Source organism: Vipera ursinii (genome assembly GCF_947247035.1).
Source record: "Vipera ursinii genome assembly, chromosome: 5".
NCBI lineage: Eukaryota > Metazoa > Chordata > Lepidosauria > Squamata > Viperidae > Vipera > Vipera ursinii.
In genome coordinates, this window is record NC_139518.1 from 31,398,148 (window position 1) to 31,418,806 (window position 20,659).

The 20,659-nt window shown below is 36.4% G+C and overlaps 1 protein-coding gene across 1 annotated transcript in view; it reads right to left on the reverse strand.

The window, feature by feature from the left end:
- NYAP2 (neuronal tyrosine-phosphorylated phosphoinositide-3-kinase adaptor 2) overlaps positions 1–20,659 on the reverse strand; it is a gene marked incomplete at its 3' end in the record, with an annotated part of 128,289 nt that overhangs the window by 56,899 nt on the left and 50,731 nt on the right. The window contains exon 2 of the mRNA XM_083363572.1: positions 7,784–8,085. Within this exon, the coding sequence (XP_083219698.1) occupies positions 7,784–8,085 (302 nt within the window). The remainder of the gene's footprint in view (positions 1–7,783; positions 8,086–20,659) is intronic.

The following is a 20,659-nucleotide window of genomic DNA, read 5'->3' on the forward strand; positions in this document are numbered from 1 at the left end:
TATGTGACAAGTGAGGGAAAATAGTATTGACAATATATACCTTTGTTGTTGTCAGTATGATGTCTCCAACTACATGATCCCTGTTCCCTGTCCCTTTAGCTAGGAATTATTAGACTAAAATATCTGGAGGGCGTCAAATTTCACAGTCATAATTTATCATGCTATATTCTATTAGTTCTCTAAGCCTTGCATTAAACTTCTCCTGAATTTCAATCTATCAATGGGTAGGAGAGGGAGGAGGGGTGATTACGCTTGTAAGTTGTATCAGAGAATTTTCAGATCACACTACACAATGGCATGTTTTACCACTGGAAAACATGGCAATCATGTCTTCCTTGAAAGCCTGTTAAAGGGCCCCAATACTGTAGATAGATGCACATAAAATTCCTTGATGCAAAGAAACCTTACAAGTGAACTTCATGTCCAAAATGAATTTCCCACATTTTGGCATGAGTATTAATTCACATAATTATTTTCCCCTTCAGCACAGAATTTGGCAAGTTGCTAAGAGCCTTTACTGGTTAAATAAATAAATAAATATAATACATCTTTCTTCAATTTATTTCAGTATCTCTGAATTTGAAAAGAACATTACATTGTTTTCTTTTTTTCTTTAATCCTGGCTTTGTAAATAGAATTAATATGCTATAAAGTCACTGAGGGCATTATCCAAAATTGTGAGAATAGAGTTTTCCTTGCACGAGAGAATATGCTCTTTAGTTCTTCCATCTTCCTGTCCAGATTCATCCCAATAGAGTTTCTACACATTCCAAAGTAGATTTGAAGGGGAAATTTATTTTGCTAACTCTCTGTTTCACTGGTGGGGATAATAGAGTTAGAAAATAATTTTATTGTTTATTTTGTAGATGCATGCTGCTGTAACCAATATATTTATGGCGGTATAAATAAACCCTAAAAGCCATGAAGAGAAAATAATAGTGTGGTAAGAGAAACATATGCTACATCCAATCCATGTAGATAAACTGAACATTAAAAAGTAAAGATTTATGGAGACAATCCACATTCTTAGGGCTTTTCCCATCAATAAATTATAATGTTAGCCACCCATCCTTAAATCAGTAGAAAGCTATGTATGAAATTCTTCAGCCCTGTTGAGTCTGTATTGCCTCTCCATTTAGTCATCACCCGCAACCTACCTTTCCTGCAAAATAATGGGTGCAAAACCCAGAGATTTGATATTTTTGATATTGATTTTCAATGGAAATACAACTTTAATGCCAGTACAGCTAAGAATGACTTAAGCCTGTTTCAGTCATGGATCAAGGACAAGATGAAGGTAGAACAAACATAATGCTAGGGCATATTTTTGAGTACAGATGAGAACATAGCCTTAGGACAATTACCAGAAAAAACAGTGAGGCCAGTAATATTCTAAAGTAATAATATTTTTAAAATTCTGCTGGATGTGATGCCATTAGCTGATGCTAATATTATTATTTTTAATTAATTGCATTTGCAATTGGACAATATCATAGCTAAACAAATGCTAATGTTAGTGTCCTGCTTAAGTTGAAAAGTACTTACTATATTAACAGTGACTTAAAAATAGATTCAGAGACAGAAAAATAGCAGCTACAGATTAAGGGTTTGGCTGCCATTCCTCCTTTTTTGTTGTTGTTAGTTGCGAAGTCGTGTCCGACCCATCGCGACCCTATGGACAATGTTCCTCCAGGCCTTCCTGTCCTCTACCATCTTCGGGAGTCCATCTAAGCTCACGCCTACTGCTTCAATGACTCCATCCAGCCACCTCATTCTCTGTCGTCCCCTTCTTCTCTTGCCCTCAATCTTTCCCAGCATTAGGCTCTTCTCCAGTGAGTCCTTCCTTCTCATTAGGTGGCCAAAGTATTTGAGTTTTAGCTTCAGGATCTGGCCTTCTAAAGAGCAGTCAGGGTTGATCTCCTCTAGGACTGACCGGTTTGATCGCCTTGCAGTCCAAGGGACTCGCAGGAGTCTTCTCCAGCACCATAGTTCAAAGGCTTCAATTCTTTGGCGCTCAGCCTTTCTTATGGTCCAGCTTTCACTGCCATACATTGCAACTGGGAAGACCATAGCCTTGACTATACGCACTTTTGTTGACAGGGTGATGTCTCTGCTTTTTAGTGTGCTGTCTAGATTTGCCATGGCTTTCCTCCCAAGGAGCAAGCGTCTTTTAATTTCTTGGCTACAGTCCCCATCTGCAGTGATCTTGGAGCCGAGGGAAATAAAATCTGTCACTACCTCCATTTCCTCCCCATCTATTTGCCAGGAATTGAGAGGGCCGGATGCCATGATCTTGGTTTTCTTAATGTTAAGTTTCAACCCAACTTTTGCACTCTCCTTCTTCACCCGCAACACGAGGCTCTTTAGTTCTTCTTCACTTTCTGCCATTAGAGTGGTATCATCTGCATATCTTAGGTTGTTGATGTTTCTTCCGGCAATCTTAATTCCAACTTTTGATTCATCTAGCCCTGCCTTTCTCATGATGTGCTCTGCATATGAGTTAAATAGGCAGGGCGAAAGTATACAGCCTTGCCGGACTCCTTTCCCAATTTTGAACCAGTCAGTGGTTCCGTGTCCAGTTCTCACTGTTGCTTCTTGGCCCGCATATAGGTTTCTCAAGAGACAAATAAGATGGTCTGGTATGCCCATCTCTTTAAGGACTTGCCAGAGTTTGTTATGATCCACACAATCAAAGGCTTTAGCATAGTCAATGAAGCAGAAGTAGATGTTTTTCTGGAACTCTCTAGCTTTCTCCATGATCCAGCGTATGTTAGCAATTTGATCTCTAGTTCCTCTGCCTCTTCGAAATCCTGCCTGTACTTCTGGTAGTTCTCGATCCACATACTGCTGGAGTCTAGCTTGTAGAATTTTAAGCATAACTTTACTAGCATGAGAAATGAGTGCAATGGTGCGATAGTTTGAACATTCTTTGGCACTGCCTTTCTTTGGAATTGGAATGTAAACTGATCTTTTCTAATCCTGTGGCCACTGTTGAGTTTTCCAAATTTGCTGGCAAATTGAGTGTAGCACTTTTACTGCATCGTCTTTTAAGATTTTGAATAGCTCAGCTGGAATACTGTCACCTCCACTAGCTTTGTTGTTGCTCAGCTTTTCTAAGGTCCACTTCACTTCACATTCTAGGATGTCTGGCTCGAGGTCAGTGACCACCTCATTGTGATTATCAGGGACGTTAAGCTCATTCTTGTATAGTTCTTCTGTGTAATTTTGCCACCTGTTCTTAATCTCTTCTGCCTCTGTTAGGTCCCTGCCATTTTGGTCCTTTATCATGCCCATTTTTGCATTAAACGTTCCTTTCATCTCTCCAATTTTCTTGAAAATATCTCTGGTCCTCCCTATTCTATTGTTTTCTTCTATTTCTTTGCATTGTTCATTTAAGAAGGCATTCTTATCTCTTCTAGCTATTCTTTGGAATTCTGCATTCAATTGGGTGTATCTTTCTTTTTCTCCCTTGCCTTTCGCTTCCCTCCTTTCCTCAGCTATTTGCAAAGCTTTCTCAGACAGCCATTTTGCTTTCTTGCATTTCTTTTTCTTTGGGATGGTTTTGGTTGCTACCTGTTGTACAATGTTGCGAACCTCTGTCCATAGTTCTTCAGGCACTCTGTCTATCAGATCTAATTCCTTAAATCTATTTGTCACCTCTACTGTATATTCAACAGGGATATGATTTAATTCATACCTGACTGGCCTAGCGCTTTTCCCTACTTTCTTTAATTTAAGCCTAAACTTTCCAACAAGAAGCTCATGGTCTGAGCCACAGTCAGCTCCTGGTCTTGTTTTTACTGACTGTATAGAGCTTCTCCATCTTTGGCTGCAGAGCATATAGTCAATCTGATTTCTGTGTTGACCGTCTGGTGATGTCCATGTGTAGAGCCGTCTCTTGGGTTGTTGGAAAAGAGTGTTTGCTATCACCATCATATTCTCTTGACAAAATTCTATCAGCCTGTGCCCTGCTTCATTTTGTACTCCAAGGCCAAACTTGCCTGTTATTCCCGTTATCTTTTGGCTTCCTACTTTAGCATTCCAATCCCCCATGATGATAAGGACATCATTTTTGGGTGTTAGTTCTATAAGGTGCTGTAGGGCTTCATAGAACCGGTCAATTTCATCCTCTTCAGCACCGGTGGTTGGGGCATAGACTTGGACTACTGTGATATTGAATGGTTTGCCTTGGATTCAAACTGAGATCATTCTGTCATTTTGAGGATTGTATCCCAGTATTGCTTTTCCTACTTTTTTATTGACTATGAAGGCTACTCCATTTCTTCTGAGGGATTCTTGCCCACAGTAGTATACCTGATGGTCATCTGAATTAAATTCACCCATTCCTGTCCATTTTAGTTCGCTGATACCTAAGATGTCGATGTTCAGTCTTGTCATCTCTGGTTTGACCACGTCCTGCTTTCCTTGATTCATGGATCTTACATTCCAGGTTCCTATGGAGAAAAAATCTTTACAGCATCGGACTTTCCTTTCACCACCAGACATATCCACAGCTGAGCATCCTTTCGGCTTTGGCCCAGTCGCTTCATTCTTTCTGGCGCTACTAGTACTAGCCCTCTGCTCTTCCCCAGTAGCATATTGGATGCTTCCGACCTGAGGGGCTCATCTTCCAGCGTCATATCGTTTTGCCTTTTGGTACTGTCCATAGGGTTTTCATGGCAAAGATACTGGAGTGGTTTGCCATTTCCTTCTCCAGTGGATCACGTTTTGTCAGAACTCTCTGCTATGACCTTTCTGTCTTGGGTGGCCCTGCACGGCATAGCTCATAGCTACATTGAATTATGCAAGCCCCTTCGCCACGACAAGGCAGTAATCCATGAAGGGGCCATTCCTCCTTACCCTATCAATATTTATCTGTACAAAGAAAGCAGATCCATTCGGCTGTTCTTTAGTAAGAATGGGTACGTAGCATGTGAATTCTTTTGTTAAGCCAATGACACAAGCTCCTTGTACTCAGCTGTGTATTACCTGCCTGTGGGCTCATCCACACAGCTACTTTGCCATGCTCTCTCCCTATTTTGAAACCAGGGAAGAAATTGTTGGCAGAAATCACAGTGTAGCCATAATGCACATCTGGACCATGTCTATATAGCCATTCCACAAGACCTAATAAGGGTAGTTATTTACCATTTTCCCTGAATTAAATTTGAAAGAGCACAAAGAATGAAAAGAGTGGGAAAAGCCTCTACTAATCATTGTAGAGTACATATATGAGTATGGTGCTTGTAAAGTCTTGTAAAGCATTTTTTTTCTAATTGCTCCCCCTTCCCTACAAGATCTCAGAATCTATTGGATGGTAACAAAATGTTCATCTTTCTTGGTTGCAAGGCACCTGAATTTGTGACAGATGAAATTGTCACATCACCCAGAATTCAAAAAAATACATTTCGGTGTATGTGAAAATAATGTTCCACTATGGAGTGTTCTTGAGTATGTCCACACAATTTCTCCAAAATTACCTATTGAATGTTCAGCGTATCAACCAACTAACCACCAGGTGGCAATAAAGAGGTAGAGGTGTTTTCCTTTCTCTCTGTTGCCATCTGGTGGTTTTAAATTGTATAACCATGAGGCAGCCCCGAAATCAGGGGTCAGCAACCTGAAACAGTGAAAGAGCCACTCAGAACCGGTTCCCTCACAAAAGGAAAAACTGGGAGCCGCAAAAAATGTGTGCACATGTGCGTACATGCGCGCATGCGCAGAACAGGGTTTGACTGAAGAGTGGAGCCAAGGCTAGATATGCACCTACCCTGCATATTTGAATTGATTGGTTGAACTTTTTTAGTCCCACTTTTTTTGGGGGGGACTGCACATGGCAGAGGACTGGGAGCCGCAGGACACGGCTGAAAGAGCCGCATGTGGCTCCGGAGCCGCATGTGGCTCCGGAGCCGCAGGTTGCAGACCTGTGCCCTAAATCAATGATGTTGAAGAATTGGAATTTGACCCAAAGGTGCTGTTCAAAAGGCAACTGAACTGAAGAAGCTTCTTGGATAGGAAGCAAAATGTTTTCAAAGAAAAAAAATCCCTTACTCCATCCCCCACCCAGTTACTACACAATAATATCAGAAATAGTTTTTGCATTGAACATAGAGCAAATAAAGTTTATGCAAGAAGCTGAGGCCTAGTCACTAATCTTTTCTTTTTTCAGATATGGGTTTTATTTCACAACTATTTTGCCACAGTTACTGCTAGCACTGGTTGAATAGTTGAAGTTCCACTTTTACATCTTTATAGAAAACACTACTGAACAAGCTATATTCTTATTTAGAAATAAGAAATTGATATCCTAATATTATGATGTTCCAGAACACACAAATATTCCATTCTGAGTAACTGAACAATAATCACACATTGAATAGAGGTGAGAAATGCAGAAATTGTATTTTGATCTGCTTTTCAACACTGTTAAATACAGCTTCCTCATCAGGAATCACTAGGATATCTTGACTACATGTATTAATAATTAGTTTCTGAGCAAAACATTATTCTTAAGTTGCTAACTGTATGTCATATATTTTAACACTGCACAGAGAAATCTTGACACAGTAGCCACAACTTCCCTGAATACCAATAAGTATGTATATGGAACTTAAAGCATAGAAAAAGCTGATAATAAAAGAAGAGAAGAATGTTCAGCCCAACCATAACATTTAATCACAAATATGCAACTCTACTATATAGTATTTATGTTAAATGAGGAATTTTAAAGAACTCAGAAATTACAGCATGAAGTATAACACTGCAAATAATGTTTTCTAAATAATGCAAAGACTTCCACTCACTAAAGTCAAGCCAAATGATTTTTCAGGAAGTCTCTGGAATAACAAAAAATGACACATAGTGGAACAAGGTGCATGTTCATTAATTTTATTAGGCTGCTCAGGATTAGTTGGGAGGTGAACAAGAATTACTTACTTTAGCAATAGCACTCTTACTATTTTATACCAAATCATCCATCCATCCATTCTGTTTTTTAGCTAAAAGTGCATTGCAATTTTTTAGAAATAAAAAACCCCTTGTTCTAAATCAAACTTGCAGTTTTCCCCCTCAAATCTCCTATTCTAATTACTCTGCAAAACAAATGTAACTTAGTATTACATTTACCTTTAAAACCAGCATATTAGCAGCCACATTAACAACAACAAAAATCATACCTATAATTTCTAAATTCCTGAATTCAAGTTCCTTTGCTAAATGTATGCATTTTGGGTAAATGTATTCAGAGGCAGACTGATTGAAACTTGTTTGAATTATACAACCAATATTATTTTTAGAAGGCCAGATCCTGAAGCTAAAACTCAAATACTTTGGCCACCTAATGAGAAGGAAAGACTCACTGGAGAAAAGCCTAATGCTGGGAAAGATCGAGGGCAATAGAAGAAGGGGACGACAGAGAATGAGGTGGCTGGATGGAGTCACTGAAGCAGTAGGCGTGAGCTTAAATGGACTCCAGAAGATGGTAGAGGACAGGAAGGCCTGGAGGAATGTTGTCCATAGGGTCGCGATGGGTCGGACACGACTTCACAGCTAACAACAACAACAACAATTATTTACTATTATTTTTGCCCTTCCCATCCTTCCATGTGGCATGCTGGGGGTACAGGGGAAATAAGAGGGAAAATATTAGTCACATAAACAGTTATAGATCTCATCTATATTACTTGATTATCAAATAGCAAATATTTTATGATATGATGAATATACATCAGTAAGTGAATCGCATACCACTTTTTTTCCAGGAATAAAAAAGTTCAGTATTTACCTTCAGTCCTGTCTGGCAGCTTTGCACTCTTACTTGTTGTTCCAGCATTTACAGTTTCAGAGGATGTGCTTAGTTTGGTACTGGGGTCTCTTTTGGGTTTGGGTGGTGGTTGCTTCCGTGAGCAGCTACTGCTTTCATCATCAGTGCCTCCAACAGAATGAAGTGATTGGGATCTTACGGTAAAGCCACTTGAGCAAGGGTGGGGCAGTCTGTCCTGAGGTGCAGGCATCGTCATAAATCCCATACGAAAATGTTTGCCTATGTAGCTTCCTTCGTTTGCTTTCCCCACTTCACCACCTAAGCTGTAAAGAAAGCAAAAGCATACAGATAGATATGTTGTCAATCAATCATTGAACTTTAGCATGGCTATTGGCCAATTAAAAGAAGACATATTCTGAAAAAGAAAGCAAATAAATGTCATAATAAAGCTAAGTAATTATAAAGTTGATGTGCCCAAAGTCCATATTTTAGAAATGGCAAAACAAAACTTAGCCACTAAGGGACTATTATTTAATTACTGTAGCCATGACCAGATTTCATGATGTTTAAAGTAGGCAGTTTTACATTGTTCATAATACTTGTTCTAATATTTAGGAAAAGCATTCCTTCAGTATAACACAGAGTTGCAGACCTCTTTATTTCATGCAAATGATTTTATGTAAACAATGAACATCAGCTAGCACTTCGTTTAAAAACCTCTTTCTGAATCATTATTAATTTGATTTGGATTCAAAAGATGAAAATTACAATCACAAGTGAAATGTGAGATCACTTATATTAAGCATGAATCATCCTCTCAGGAATCTGTAGTTTCCCTTGCTTCCTTCATTTTAGATAAATCTCCAAATCTTGTCATGTACAAATTCCTTCCATTATTTTTGTCTTGTTCAAGAAAGTGGGCAGGTAGAAAGACTACAGAGTGATGGAGAAATTTTAAAAAAGCATCCCTCACTCTTTGACAACTATCAAACAAGCTCAAAAGCATCATGTCCAAACATTTTAAGAAAGAAAATGAAATTTATAAAGCATAAAACATTTTTCAGGGTTTTTTCCCCCCAGGAAAATAGAGAACAAATTACAACATGTTACCATCTTAAAAATAGCAATTGGGACCAGAACTTCCATCTCTAAATGATGTGGTCATTTAGTGAGTTTTGGCCAACCCCTTTTGCCCTCATCATTAAGTGGCTTCCCTCATTGACTTTGCTTGATGGAAGCTGGCTCATAAGGTCACAAATGGTGATTCCCTGGATGCTACAACTATCATATATACATGCCTGTTTGAATATGAATCATGATCATGTGACAACTTGGTTGCTACAAGAATCATAAATGAGAGGACCAGTCATAAGTCACTCATAGCTGACTATTTAATATAAATATCATTGCTGTTAAATAAGCAAGAACATTTAGAGTGCTTTGTGAATGGCATTCACATCCTCCCAGTATTCCAATATTAATTTATTTTTTTTCATTTGCATTTTTTAAAATAGCTTAGGGTTTGAACAACACTTGGCATAACCTATTGGATACATTTTCACTGCAGCAAGTTGCTGCCCAGTCCCAAAGCAAAATGCATATACAAAATAGTTACAACCCTTTTTCTATTCCATTTCTTAAAATGCTGGAATTCTGCCAATCTATGCTTGGTAGAAAATGAAAAGATTAACCTCACACTTCTTTCAAACAACTCATCAATTGGATTACTCTTTCTAAACAGAAAAAATTTAAGCTGAGCAAGCGTGGATGCAGCACCTGTCACATCAAATAATCTCTCACATGCAGTCACACTTGGCTGTTCTGCATATTTAAAAGAAAGCTCTGTCTTTTTACCTAGGATTATGCCACTTATTTAATTTAGTCCCCCACCCCATTTAAAAAAAAATTAAAGGAGATGTTTAAGTAGGCATTTTTCAATAGCTGTTGTAGAATGGCCATGAATTGAATGGTAGACTGCCACAGTTCTTTGTGAAAGATACTGTTATTTTTTTCAGTTGATCATAACTGAAACTACTATAGCTTTTATTTTATTTCTAAACATTTTCATTGTGCCCAGAAATCATCATTAAGGGTCAAATATAAGTGTAATTTCCTTTGCTTTTTTGTACTATTGATTTTGTCTTGAACATTGATGTAAGGAGAATTAGTTGATCAGAGGCCTGTCTGCTCTCCCCTCTTGTTGCATAGGAGACAATGCAATATTAAAATATGTTTTTCTGCAATAGAAAATGAGGCCAGATAATACAAATGATCCTGTAGATGATCTCATTCTGTTACTTTTGACAGAACAAGGTCTGTGATCTTCACTATTCAAAAGATAAGGTCTTGCTTATTTCAAAATTCTATTGCAGGAATTTCAGCATTCTGAACATGCTGCATAGCTTATTAATATATATAGAAATACAAGTCCAGAATATTCCCCAACGAGCTTTCCATTCAGACTTGCTCAGGTTCAAATTGTATATGTTGCAAGGAATAACTATCCGAAATCAAATACAAAATAATGCATTTTGAAAAGAAATGTTCCAAAATGAAAAATAAGAATATACATTTCCAACTGTTCATTCTCTATTAATCTTAAGAATGAATACTTGCTTTGGAATTGCATTCTTGATTATGGTGAGAATACGGTAGTTATTATGGGAAATAATCTTTATAAACTTCAAGATTTTGGACTTTGGCTATTCTAGGCACTTAACCAGCACGCCTTTAGATTTGTGTTGGACTGAGATTAAAAATTTATGTGGAAATTTTTCCCATGAAAAAAGAACATTACAATACCATATCACAAATCAAAATTGTATCAAAGATCAATTTATTTATTAATGTCATTGATACAGAAAACCTCCATGACCCTGACCAAGGGATTTCAACCAGGTTTGAGACATTTTTTTAATACATATGCATTTTCTCACTTTAGAAAAAGAATATATGCAACTTCTCCTCTAAAGTAATTAGCACATTCAGATTTTAGGTAGCACAGGATACAATCCACCAGAACATTTTCCTGTGTGAACCCCACTGGCAGCTGAACAAAAATATGGAAATTGTTGGTAGATTGTGCTTGACATTTTCCAATTCAATTATTTAAATCTAATGACATTTCTTTCATTCGTTGACAAATTATCTGAGAATTAAGGACTCAAGCTTCCTTGAAATCTCTATTTCCATTAGCAATAAATGTAAAATATTATACTGAGCATATATTTTATGTGTATATACTTATGCAAACATAACTTTTTTACTTAACGTCAGAAAAGTTCTTTCAGGATTAGCATAAATTGGAGCTGTAAATTGGAATGTGTCTAAAAATTGAAGCTGCACTATTTTTAATCCAGTCAAGACAAGATTCTTCAGTCCATGAAGAATCCCATTAATGGGAGGAGAAAAATAAAGAAGACTTACATCCTAACAGCTGCACATAAACTACTCTTGAAAAAAAAATGACTATATTACAAACCGATCTTTTTTTCAGTCTTGTGCACAGCTGTGTGCAGATTAGTACATATGCATAAAACACATCTTTTTAAAATGCAAAGCATTTTGAGTTCATTTAGATTAGTTTTTTGAATAAGGCTCTTGATTTATGGTGTGGCTGTTGGTTTTCTGTGTTATCAGTGCTATTCTTTTCCCAATGAAGATGTTTGTATGGCAGAAAACATTTTTACTCCCAGTCTTATTTTTAAAACAGATTCATGAAATGTAGGAGTCCTATACATTTAACCCAAAGAGACTCTGGTACAACCATCTATTTCAACCAATTGAAAGTTAAGCACCTGCCCATAGAATGCCAACTAAGATGAAATTCCATTCCATTCCATTCCAGAATGGCATCTATATGTCTTGGATAGAATCTAGTTCTCATTTGGTTTTCATTGTCAGAGATGGGAAAGTGTTCTGAAAGCTAATCTTGGCTAATCTCAAAAAAATCTTAGCAGGGTTTGATCTGGTAGTATTTGGAAGAAAAACTATCAGTAAATCTTCAGATTGTGATCTGATAATCAAAAACAAGTCTCCCATTAGAGCAGTGGCAAGCCATTTCAACACTACTTCAAAAATACCATGAATATAGCCATAAAGATGTCACACGTAAATTAAAGGATGCTTTGAAATTTTCTTTAGTTTACCAACCAGATCATTACATCGCATCTACAGAAAAGTATTGAGATTTTTATAGTGATGCTATAAGCCAAAATGGGGGAATATAGAGAGAGACTTTTAGAGGAGTGGTAACTATAGGATACAATGAAAAGTAGAAGCTCTTCCTTGTAGCCCCAGTTTGGAATAGGAAAAAAATACTCCAAATGTGAATGCAACAAAGCTCCTGTACCAAAAGTAGAATCTATTCAACTGCCCAGCTCAGCAGAACTTTCCAATATTTGTATCAGGCCTTTTTTTTGGCAATACCAGGGTGCCAAAAGTTGCCAATGAAAGGTTTTTGCATTAGGAAAATTTCTGCATGATCTCTTCTGTGCTGTCAGGGTTGCCTGATTTAGGCGGGGGAAATGTTACAAAAAACAACCAAACCAAAAACAAAATGTTGAAAGCTCCCTGTTCAGTGAAACCTTTAAGTCTTGGGTGAGCCATTATATGTTATCCTCTGTTGCAAATAAAATGGATTTCATCCTGAAAAGGTCATAATCATGGACCTCCAAGCTCATGTAGAATATTTGAACAGTCTGAGACAAGTGTCTGGCCACATAATGCTTACCTCAAAGTGCTACTGTGATATTGGTTGGCTGATGGGGGAATTTTCACTCCCATATCTTAAAATTAATTTTCAAATAAAATTGATCTTCCTGGCTGTCAAAGAGCATCTTTTCTCAATTCTGTTAGAAAATGCTAATCATGGTTCAATGAACGAAAACTTTTGTGAACCTTTGTCATTCATCATGCAGGTGTCTTTGTTGCTTTGCTTAATTTCCATCTCTCTTATTAAATGTTGTTTAAGGGCTATGACTGCACATTCATGACCCAAATCAAAAAGGCATTAAATAAAAATGCATATTTTCATTTCTTGTCCACTGTCCTACTCTTGGATGAAACAAAAAAAGTTGATTTGGCAACGATCACTCCTGAAGAAATTCTTACGCACAATGAATAGTAGCAACGGTTTGTCATACACCAGTGCTAACGTACATTGTTCCAATACACCTTAATATCTAGCTAGTCCCATTTTTACTAAACTAATACAGATTCTGAAAACTAATCATACAATATAAAAGTCATGTACTGTATGCTCAGTCTTACATAATGGCAACACCAGAGTGTAACTTGTAAAACTGCGTGAGAAAACTCTAATATTAGTCACCTACTCTGGTCCTCTGTGCATGCAAAGCTAAGGACATATGACTTTAATATGATAAAACTACTCCATATCCAATATTGTAGATCAGTATTGACAGGTTTCAGACTTGCTTCTCATCCATGCCTAAAAGGCTGCAGGGTCTCATTCACTAACATTCTAATTTCCCTTTGAAATATGTGCTGGAGTTCTATTTATAGAACAACTTTATTCATAACAAAATCATAGCTAGTGCTACAATGGAATATTTAATCCTTTATGCCTAGCTTTAATACTGGTGTGTTTATTTCTTGATGGAAGGGGCTGCCTTCAATTGGGACTGTCAAATGAATAATTAAAATAAGATCTCTGTTTCTCTATGTGTTTGTGTGTATATAATGGCATTTATACTTGCCATCATATTATTCTGTTCCTGGATAAACAACATGATACAGGCAATGAATAAGACATAATAAAACAAAGGTGCTAAAATATGTGAAAATAATAATTAAGCAAAATAGTTACATTTGATTTGCACCAACAATATTTACCATTTTCCATATTTTTTATTCTTTAAAACCATGTTTGTTTCTACCATATTAAAATACCATTTCATATATAATCTTTTATTCCTTAAAATTCTCACTTTTTTGTATTCATTTCCATAATTTTCTCTCAATCCATCCACTCTTTTTCCATATACCTCTTCTCCAATTCAATCTTAATTCATTCTGGGGTTTTTTCACACTGGTCATTCACTTTCCATTCAATCTATATTACGGTAGTTCACCACTCATTTACTCTTCACACTATCTGTATTTCCAATATATCAGTCCTGCTTCTGCTTTGGAAATTTTTAAAATCATATTAAATATTTTTATGTTAATTAAATTTTAAAATATATAGTGATGTATGCAGAGACTGTATACACACACAGGCTATTGTTTCTGGCACACTAAATAATTCCTTATGTACTTATCACATCCCTTATACACTATTTTATATAGTAAAATTTAACAGACAAACTCAAACTCAAAATGCAGCAAGAATTTCTAATAAAATATTCCACCAACTAAATCAGTTACTTTATATCGTGCACTATATGACCATATTATTAGATTTTCTTTCCCTATTCCTTGTTGGAGAAGGGGAATAAATATTACGTTCACACTGTTTAAGTATGAAAATATGTCTGCTTTTGAAATAAAAAAAATATTTTGAGACATTCTGAAAAATACATGCTTCATTCTGAAGATTTATAATCTAAATCAGTTTGTCCATATCTTGTTTTGTTTTGTTAATACAGATTTTTAATACAGATTTTTCTTTGACATGCATGGATTTCCTTTCATAGTAGTAAATGAAGTTTTTACATGCCTGTGCTTGAAGGTGGTGCTTTTATTTTATTTTATTTTATTGGGGGGTAAAGCTTGTCTCACTTTCATAAATATGCTCTATCTAGAATCTTTTAAAAATCATTATTATTTCATAGACAGATAGATGGACAGATATGGTAGATATAGAGCTTTGCAAATATAGCAAAACAATTTAATCACATTAAATACCACATTTTATCTTCTGAAAGAAAAAAAGTATTTCTTTCTTATATCTTTCAGTGTCATATTTAATTCAACATCCTCCCAGTAGTTTAAATTTAAGATGAAACTGTTTCAGAGGAATTTGCCTACCACTCTTTTAAATTATTTTTTAAAGAAAGTCCAGGTAGCCTGAAATAAAACATTTGTAACATTTATTTCTTTGCAATTTACTGTGAGTGAACTATTCTGCACCTCCTGGAATGACTTGAAATATCATTTTAAATCACAGTTTGGACCAGCCTTTCTCAACTGGGGTTTCAATAAACCCCAAGGTTCCATAAGAGGTTGCTAGAAGCTCCACAATACTTTGTGATAGGAAAAGAATCATTTTTGAACTTCATAAGTTGTAAAATACTAGTGTTCAAAATGGTGAGAAATTTATGTGATGCAACTAACTAAAGGCTGCCAACTTGCTGCTTTGCTGTTATAAACACTGTAAAACATATATTAAGTTAGAACTGAATAGTCCTATGATATTTTTTCATACTTTTTGAGATTTTTATGCAGGGGTTCCCTAAATCCTGAAAATTAATTCCAAGGTTTCACCTGAATAAAAAGTTGTGAAAGGCTGGTTTGGATTATATACATGTGAATCCTGTGGTATCACACAGTTCTCCTCTGATCTATCCTCTGAATTGAGAAAACAGTAATTCGTTTGGAAGAATGAAATTTTGACTGGAACCTAAGAGAGCAAACCAATTCAATTCAAAGTATATTTTCTCATTCTGACTTAGGCACATTTTGTACAGCTGGGACACTTTTAAGTGAAATCCTAATAAAGATAATCAAAACACGCAAATGAAGCAAAACTGTTATGTTTGAGCCTTACTCAGAACAGATCTAGTGTTTTCTTCAACCATCTCAAAATGTATAATAACCACTAGATCTATTATTATGTGGCATTGTGTTGGCACTATTCATTAACTGTTGAATTATATGATTACCAGAGAAAAGAGCTATGTTTGATTGGGATTAAAGCTGATTTAACTAGAGCCCCATTGGGCATTTTGTATATAAATAAAGGTCTAGTAAATCAAGATAGTAGCTGTGACAGCAGGATCAAATTCCATCCCATTTTAAGTCCATTAGCCATCCTGCCCTCTGGAACAGCTTTGTCCCAAAGTGAGATCAGGTCCAACCTTCCATAAGAGCTTAAAGACCTGTCTCTGCCAATTCACTTGGGGTGCCAACAGAGGGGGTTCATATTGGGAGTGGTTGATTAACAACAGATCCCACCTTCTCCCCGTTTCATCATATTCCTTTTCCTCATCTTTTCCGCTAGGTTGATTTTATAATATTTATAGTATAGCATTTATTATTATCAATTACATAGTTTTATGTTTTAACATTGTAAGCTGCCCAGAATTATTGTGTGGCAAGATGGACAGCTAATAAATTTTACAAACAAACAAATAAGCAAGCCCTCATCAAAATTGCCAGGTGGACCAAGCAGGAACATGACCGTATGAGTTAATTGTACTTTATTGTAGGCTACCTTTAGAGAATTTTTGGAAGTCTGAATATGCAATTTTCCTCTATCTTTTTCATAGCCTGATTAGGAACTGTAAAATTAGGGAGGGTCTCTTCAAAGCCTCTTGCCCCACTTACTATTCAATTGTAGACTATGTTGTCATTTATCTGAGCCTTCCCTAGGCAGTGTCTCTGGCACCTACATTCCTCTGCCCTGATTTTTCTTTTTATCAGCCTTGCAGATGTACCTAGATCCTGCTCTCCAATATATTTACTTTAGATTATATTGATCCTGATCATTCTAAATGTCTTTGTGGAGGGGAAGCCTTGCAGTGCCAGTGTCAGTTCTTCCTTCTCCTTGTTTTCTCCCTTTAATGTCTGAAGAGCTCTGGACCACACCTGGTTCCTAATTATAGAAAGAAAATGCTGAAAGTACCTACATACTGCAGGGAAATTTGTACAGGTGGGAACAGAGAGAAAGACTCTGCAGGCAGAGAAGTGGAGCAGCGAACACAATAAACTGATGCTTAGCAGGCAACCGTAGGTGAAGGAGAAGCAGGCTTGGAATTCAGCAAACCAAAAGCAGGCAAGCTGAAAGGGAAAGCAAAACTCAACAGCCTTACTACTTCAGCAGAGATGCTGAGAGCCTACAGCCATTTAGCAACTGGTGAAGCATCTGCCTTCCATCTTACTGCCCTTAGCACAGACTGGGCAATTATACAAAGCTAACTTTGCCGCAGCAGTGTAGTCTAGCTACTGATGGAAACAGAAGCCCACTAATTTGCTGGTGGCTAAATACTTTGTTAAAAGCTCAGGCAACAAAAGAGAACAAAATTGTTCATAGCCCTGTTTAGAAATTATACACAGTGGCACACAGACCTAGACATTAGTATCATGTAGGTTTGGTGATAAGTGTAAATTTAAGGGTTAGAAAATAGGAAACTTTGTTAAACCTTTTACATAAGAAAAGTGTCCCTGTAAACATAGGGAAGATATAAACAGCCTCTTTCTAAGTAGTCTCACAATCTCAAAGACTTTATTTTCTTCCAAATGTAAGCATTTTTAATCTTAAATCTTACTCTAACTCTTAAAATACCAATAGAAAAATTGGCTCCATCACTTTTATCAGCTGTCAATGTGATATTAGTCTGCTTTAGTGCCTGAATGAAAAGCACTTTTCCTGAACCTCACAGACCTGTTCATATTTCAGACAACTGCAAACTTTCCTCTTGGAAGTGCTTAAATAATTAATAGTGATATAGCTACCATACTATATAAAACAGATTATCAAACTAAATCTAATTCTATTTCATTTTTTTGCCACCTTTTAGAACAATCTAAGTGTACTTACCTCAAAATTAAACACAGGTGTCTTCATTTAACTGACATTTGTTAGACTATATCCTTTCTGCAAGCTTTAGTGTAAATGCAAATTTTATTATCTAGTTCTATTAAAAGATAAAAATGATATAAGTCATTTGTTCATTTCCAATTATTATTAATGAGAAACAGAGCTCCAGATCTAAATACAATAAGACAGCCTGCAGATCCATTCTAAGTGAAACAATTTATTTTCTGTATCAAAATGTGAATCAAATTTTCTTACCAATCCCTTGGCTGGTAAATATTCATAATTTAAAATTATTTTTATTTGAAATTATTACTAGTCTCATCCGTTTTACAGCTAAATATAAAGTAATGCAGTTAGACCTACTAAAAAGTCTGTCCCCCATTTATTAATCTCTTTTCCAAGAAATATTCACCAAATCGTACTATTTGGAGGTGATTTTTTTTCTATGATCTGGGAGTTATTAATTTGGTTAATTTATTTGCTATTAGCACAAGGTTACCTGAAGTACATTTTTAAAATTTATTTTTCATTTTAGTTGATATTTTTGTTTCTTGGTTTCCTTGGCTGTTGATATTTTCGTTACTTTTCTGATTACTCTATTTTTAAAAGACTTTTGTAATTTTATTGTAAACTCCCTGAGTGGGGAAGTGGGTGGTGATCAATTGGGAGAAGTTCAGAGATTGGAGATTAAACTACCATGTCTTAATAGTGCAGCAATATGAAGAAGACAATAAGTTATAAGCAGTGATGGGATTCAAATATGTGAACAACCGGTTGTCTGTGTGGATGCTGCTTCCAGAAGTCCATTCTGGGCCTGGGCAACAAAAAATTAGCTACCAGTTTTGCCGAAGTGGTGTGAACCGGCTGAATCCCACCACTGGCTATAAGGGTTATTCCTATCTTCTCTCCCTTGTGAGGGACCACTATCCCATCCATTCTAGGAAGGATGTTATACTTTTCTCATTAATCACTCATATGAAGATGGACAATTATACTCCCTAATAATGGATTGGTGAGGCTACTGATGCATAGCAGTTGCTGAAGAACGAAGCCTAGCAATTATTTGCAGAGATCTGCAATCCTCTTCCCTATAAACATTAATTATGAAAAAGATCTCTTACCACAGGCTGACACTTTGGAATGTGTATGTTATATGTGTGTGTTTGCTGGAGAAAAGATTTCTAATATAATGATTCCATCAATGGTATAGTGACCACTTCCTGTAGAAAGACAAATACATAGTGACAACTCATCTGTTTCAAAAGCTGTAGCATCATTTATTTCTACCAACCATTTCTTTTATTTACAATGCTGTTTGTATTTGTAATTTAATTCCTTTAAGGAACATCTTAAACATGAGTCTGCCTAGTGCTGTGAAGTGGTGAAGTCTTTCAAACGTTTTTCCAAGATAAATTTTTATATGGTAAGTAGGTTTTTGATTGCCCCAATTCCTGAAACACATTCCTCTTTGAACATTAGCATTTGGAGAATCATTTGGTTATGGCAATTGTGATCTAAATGTACCGGTATGTATTTTTTTTAAAAAATCTACTGATGGTGCTGCAGGTTCAGGCTCAGGAAGATGTAAACTGTAGGGTGGGGAGCAGGCACTCTGGAAGATGAATTTACAGCAGAAGAGAAGATAAATAAGTCAATAGTACTGCTCTAACTTCTTGGCTGCATAGCTTTGTGTGACAGAGCACAGAGATAAATGGATGTAAAACATCAGAAGCAAAGCATAAAAGAGAGAATAAAAATTATGAAGTACTTCATGGATGGAAAACTGTATGCAGTGTTATCAAAAACAAAACCCTGCAACAATAGCCATTCGGTAGATTTATGGTATTGAATATTTGCACTACACATTCACTAATAGTTTTTTTTTTGGTGACTAAAAATGCAATGCTATTAAAATCTAAATCATTGATATAAATATCAATGAAAATCTGAAGAAATGACCAGTTATAATTTAAAGAGATCAGCCTGGATCATTTTGGAAAGTTGGAAACTAACGATCCTGAAAATTTAAATTAGGGTCTAAATTTTGTTATGACAATTTTTCAGCCATGGCCTACTTGATTCACACAGTGTTACTATAAGTAAAAGACTTTACATCTGCATCTAAAACAGAGCTGATTTATGGCACATGGCTTCAATATTGTCTTTGATATTTTGAGATAACGATGTTTTTCAGGAAGGAATATTCTATTAATGCAAATTCAACAGCCAGAATGATATTGTCTAATTTGACAGTCTCACTATTTATAGCTAGCTTTTTTGTGACTGGATTTTACTCCTCTATTGTTATTTTGTGACTGGCTGGCAAATCCTAGGACCTGAATTAAGGCTGGGGGAAAAAACAAAACATGAAAGTAGTATTTGCCAGTAAGTGCTTTATCTCAGTCTGTTGGGTTCATTGATTTGCTAGCTCCACATATTCTCTTTCATTGTTTCAAGTTAGTACTGTATGCATTCCTTCTCTGTCATGGAAGTGTCTACCCTATATAACAGTCTCCCCACAGATATATGGATGGCTTTAGTCATGAGGAAAGTGTGAAAATTTAGCTCCCCAACCAAGCACTAGGGCCAGGTTTATTGATAGAGTGGGCATAAAATGTTTGGTGAATGGAGCTAACTAGGCAGTGGAACTACCTACATGTTTCTGGGAAATTCCCCAGTACTGCAGTCTATCCACAAGGCACTTGAGGCAGACAGTCCTTCATTCCATTTCCCGCACAGAGGTTCCAGTAGCACATAGTTTCATCTAGATAAAGGAAAAGGTCTTACCTTAGTAAAGGTTAATGCTTTTCACATACAGATTACTGTGCAACTGCTCTAAGACAGAATCAAGGTCCAATGTATGATCAGCTGAATGTGTCAGTTCAGAGATAACCTGGAATAAGTCTACAATCATTGTGGAGGTTATGAATTCCTGAGGCCTTCAGATGCAACCCAAATGGAGTATATGTTTAAATCATCCAACACCAAAAGGCGAAAGGTATTCAAACACCCACCCAAGACTGGGGTCAGAAACTAAGTGAGAGATCCCACTAGACTGTAAAGCAGCTGACATACCAGTCAGATCTGCAGGCTGTTCCTACAATGAAACTTAATACACAGGAACTCATATTCTCATACTCTACTGGTCATAGGTACAATGTCTCTACTGTATA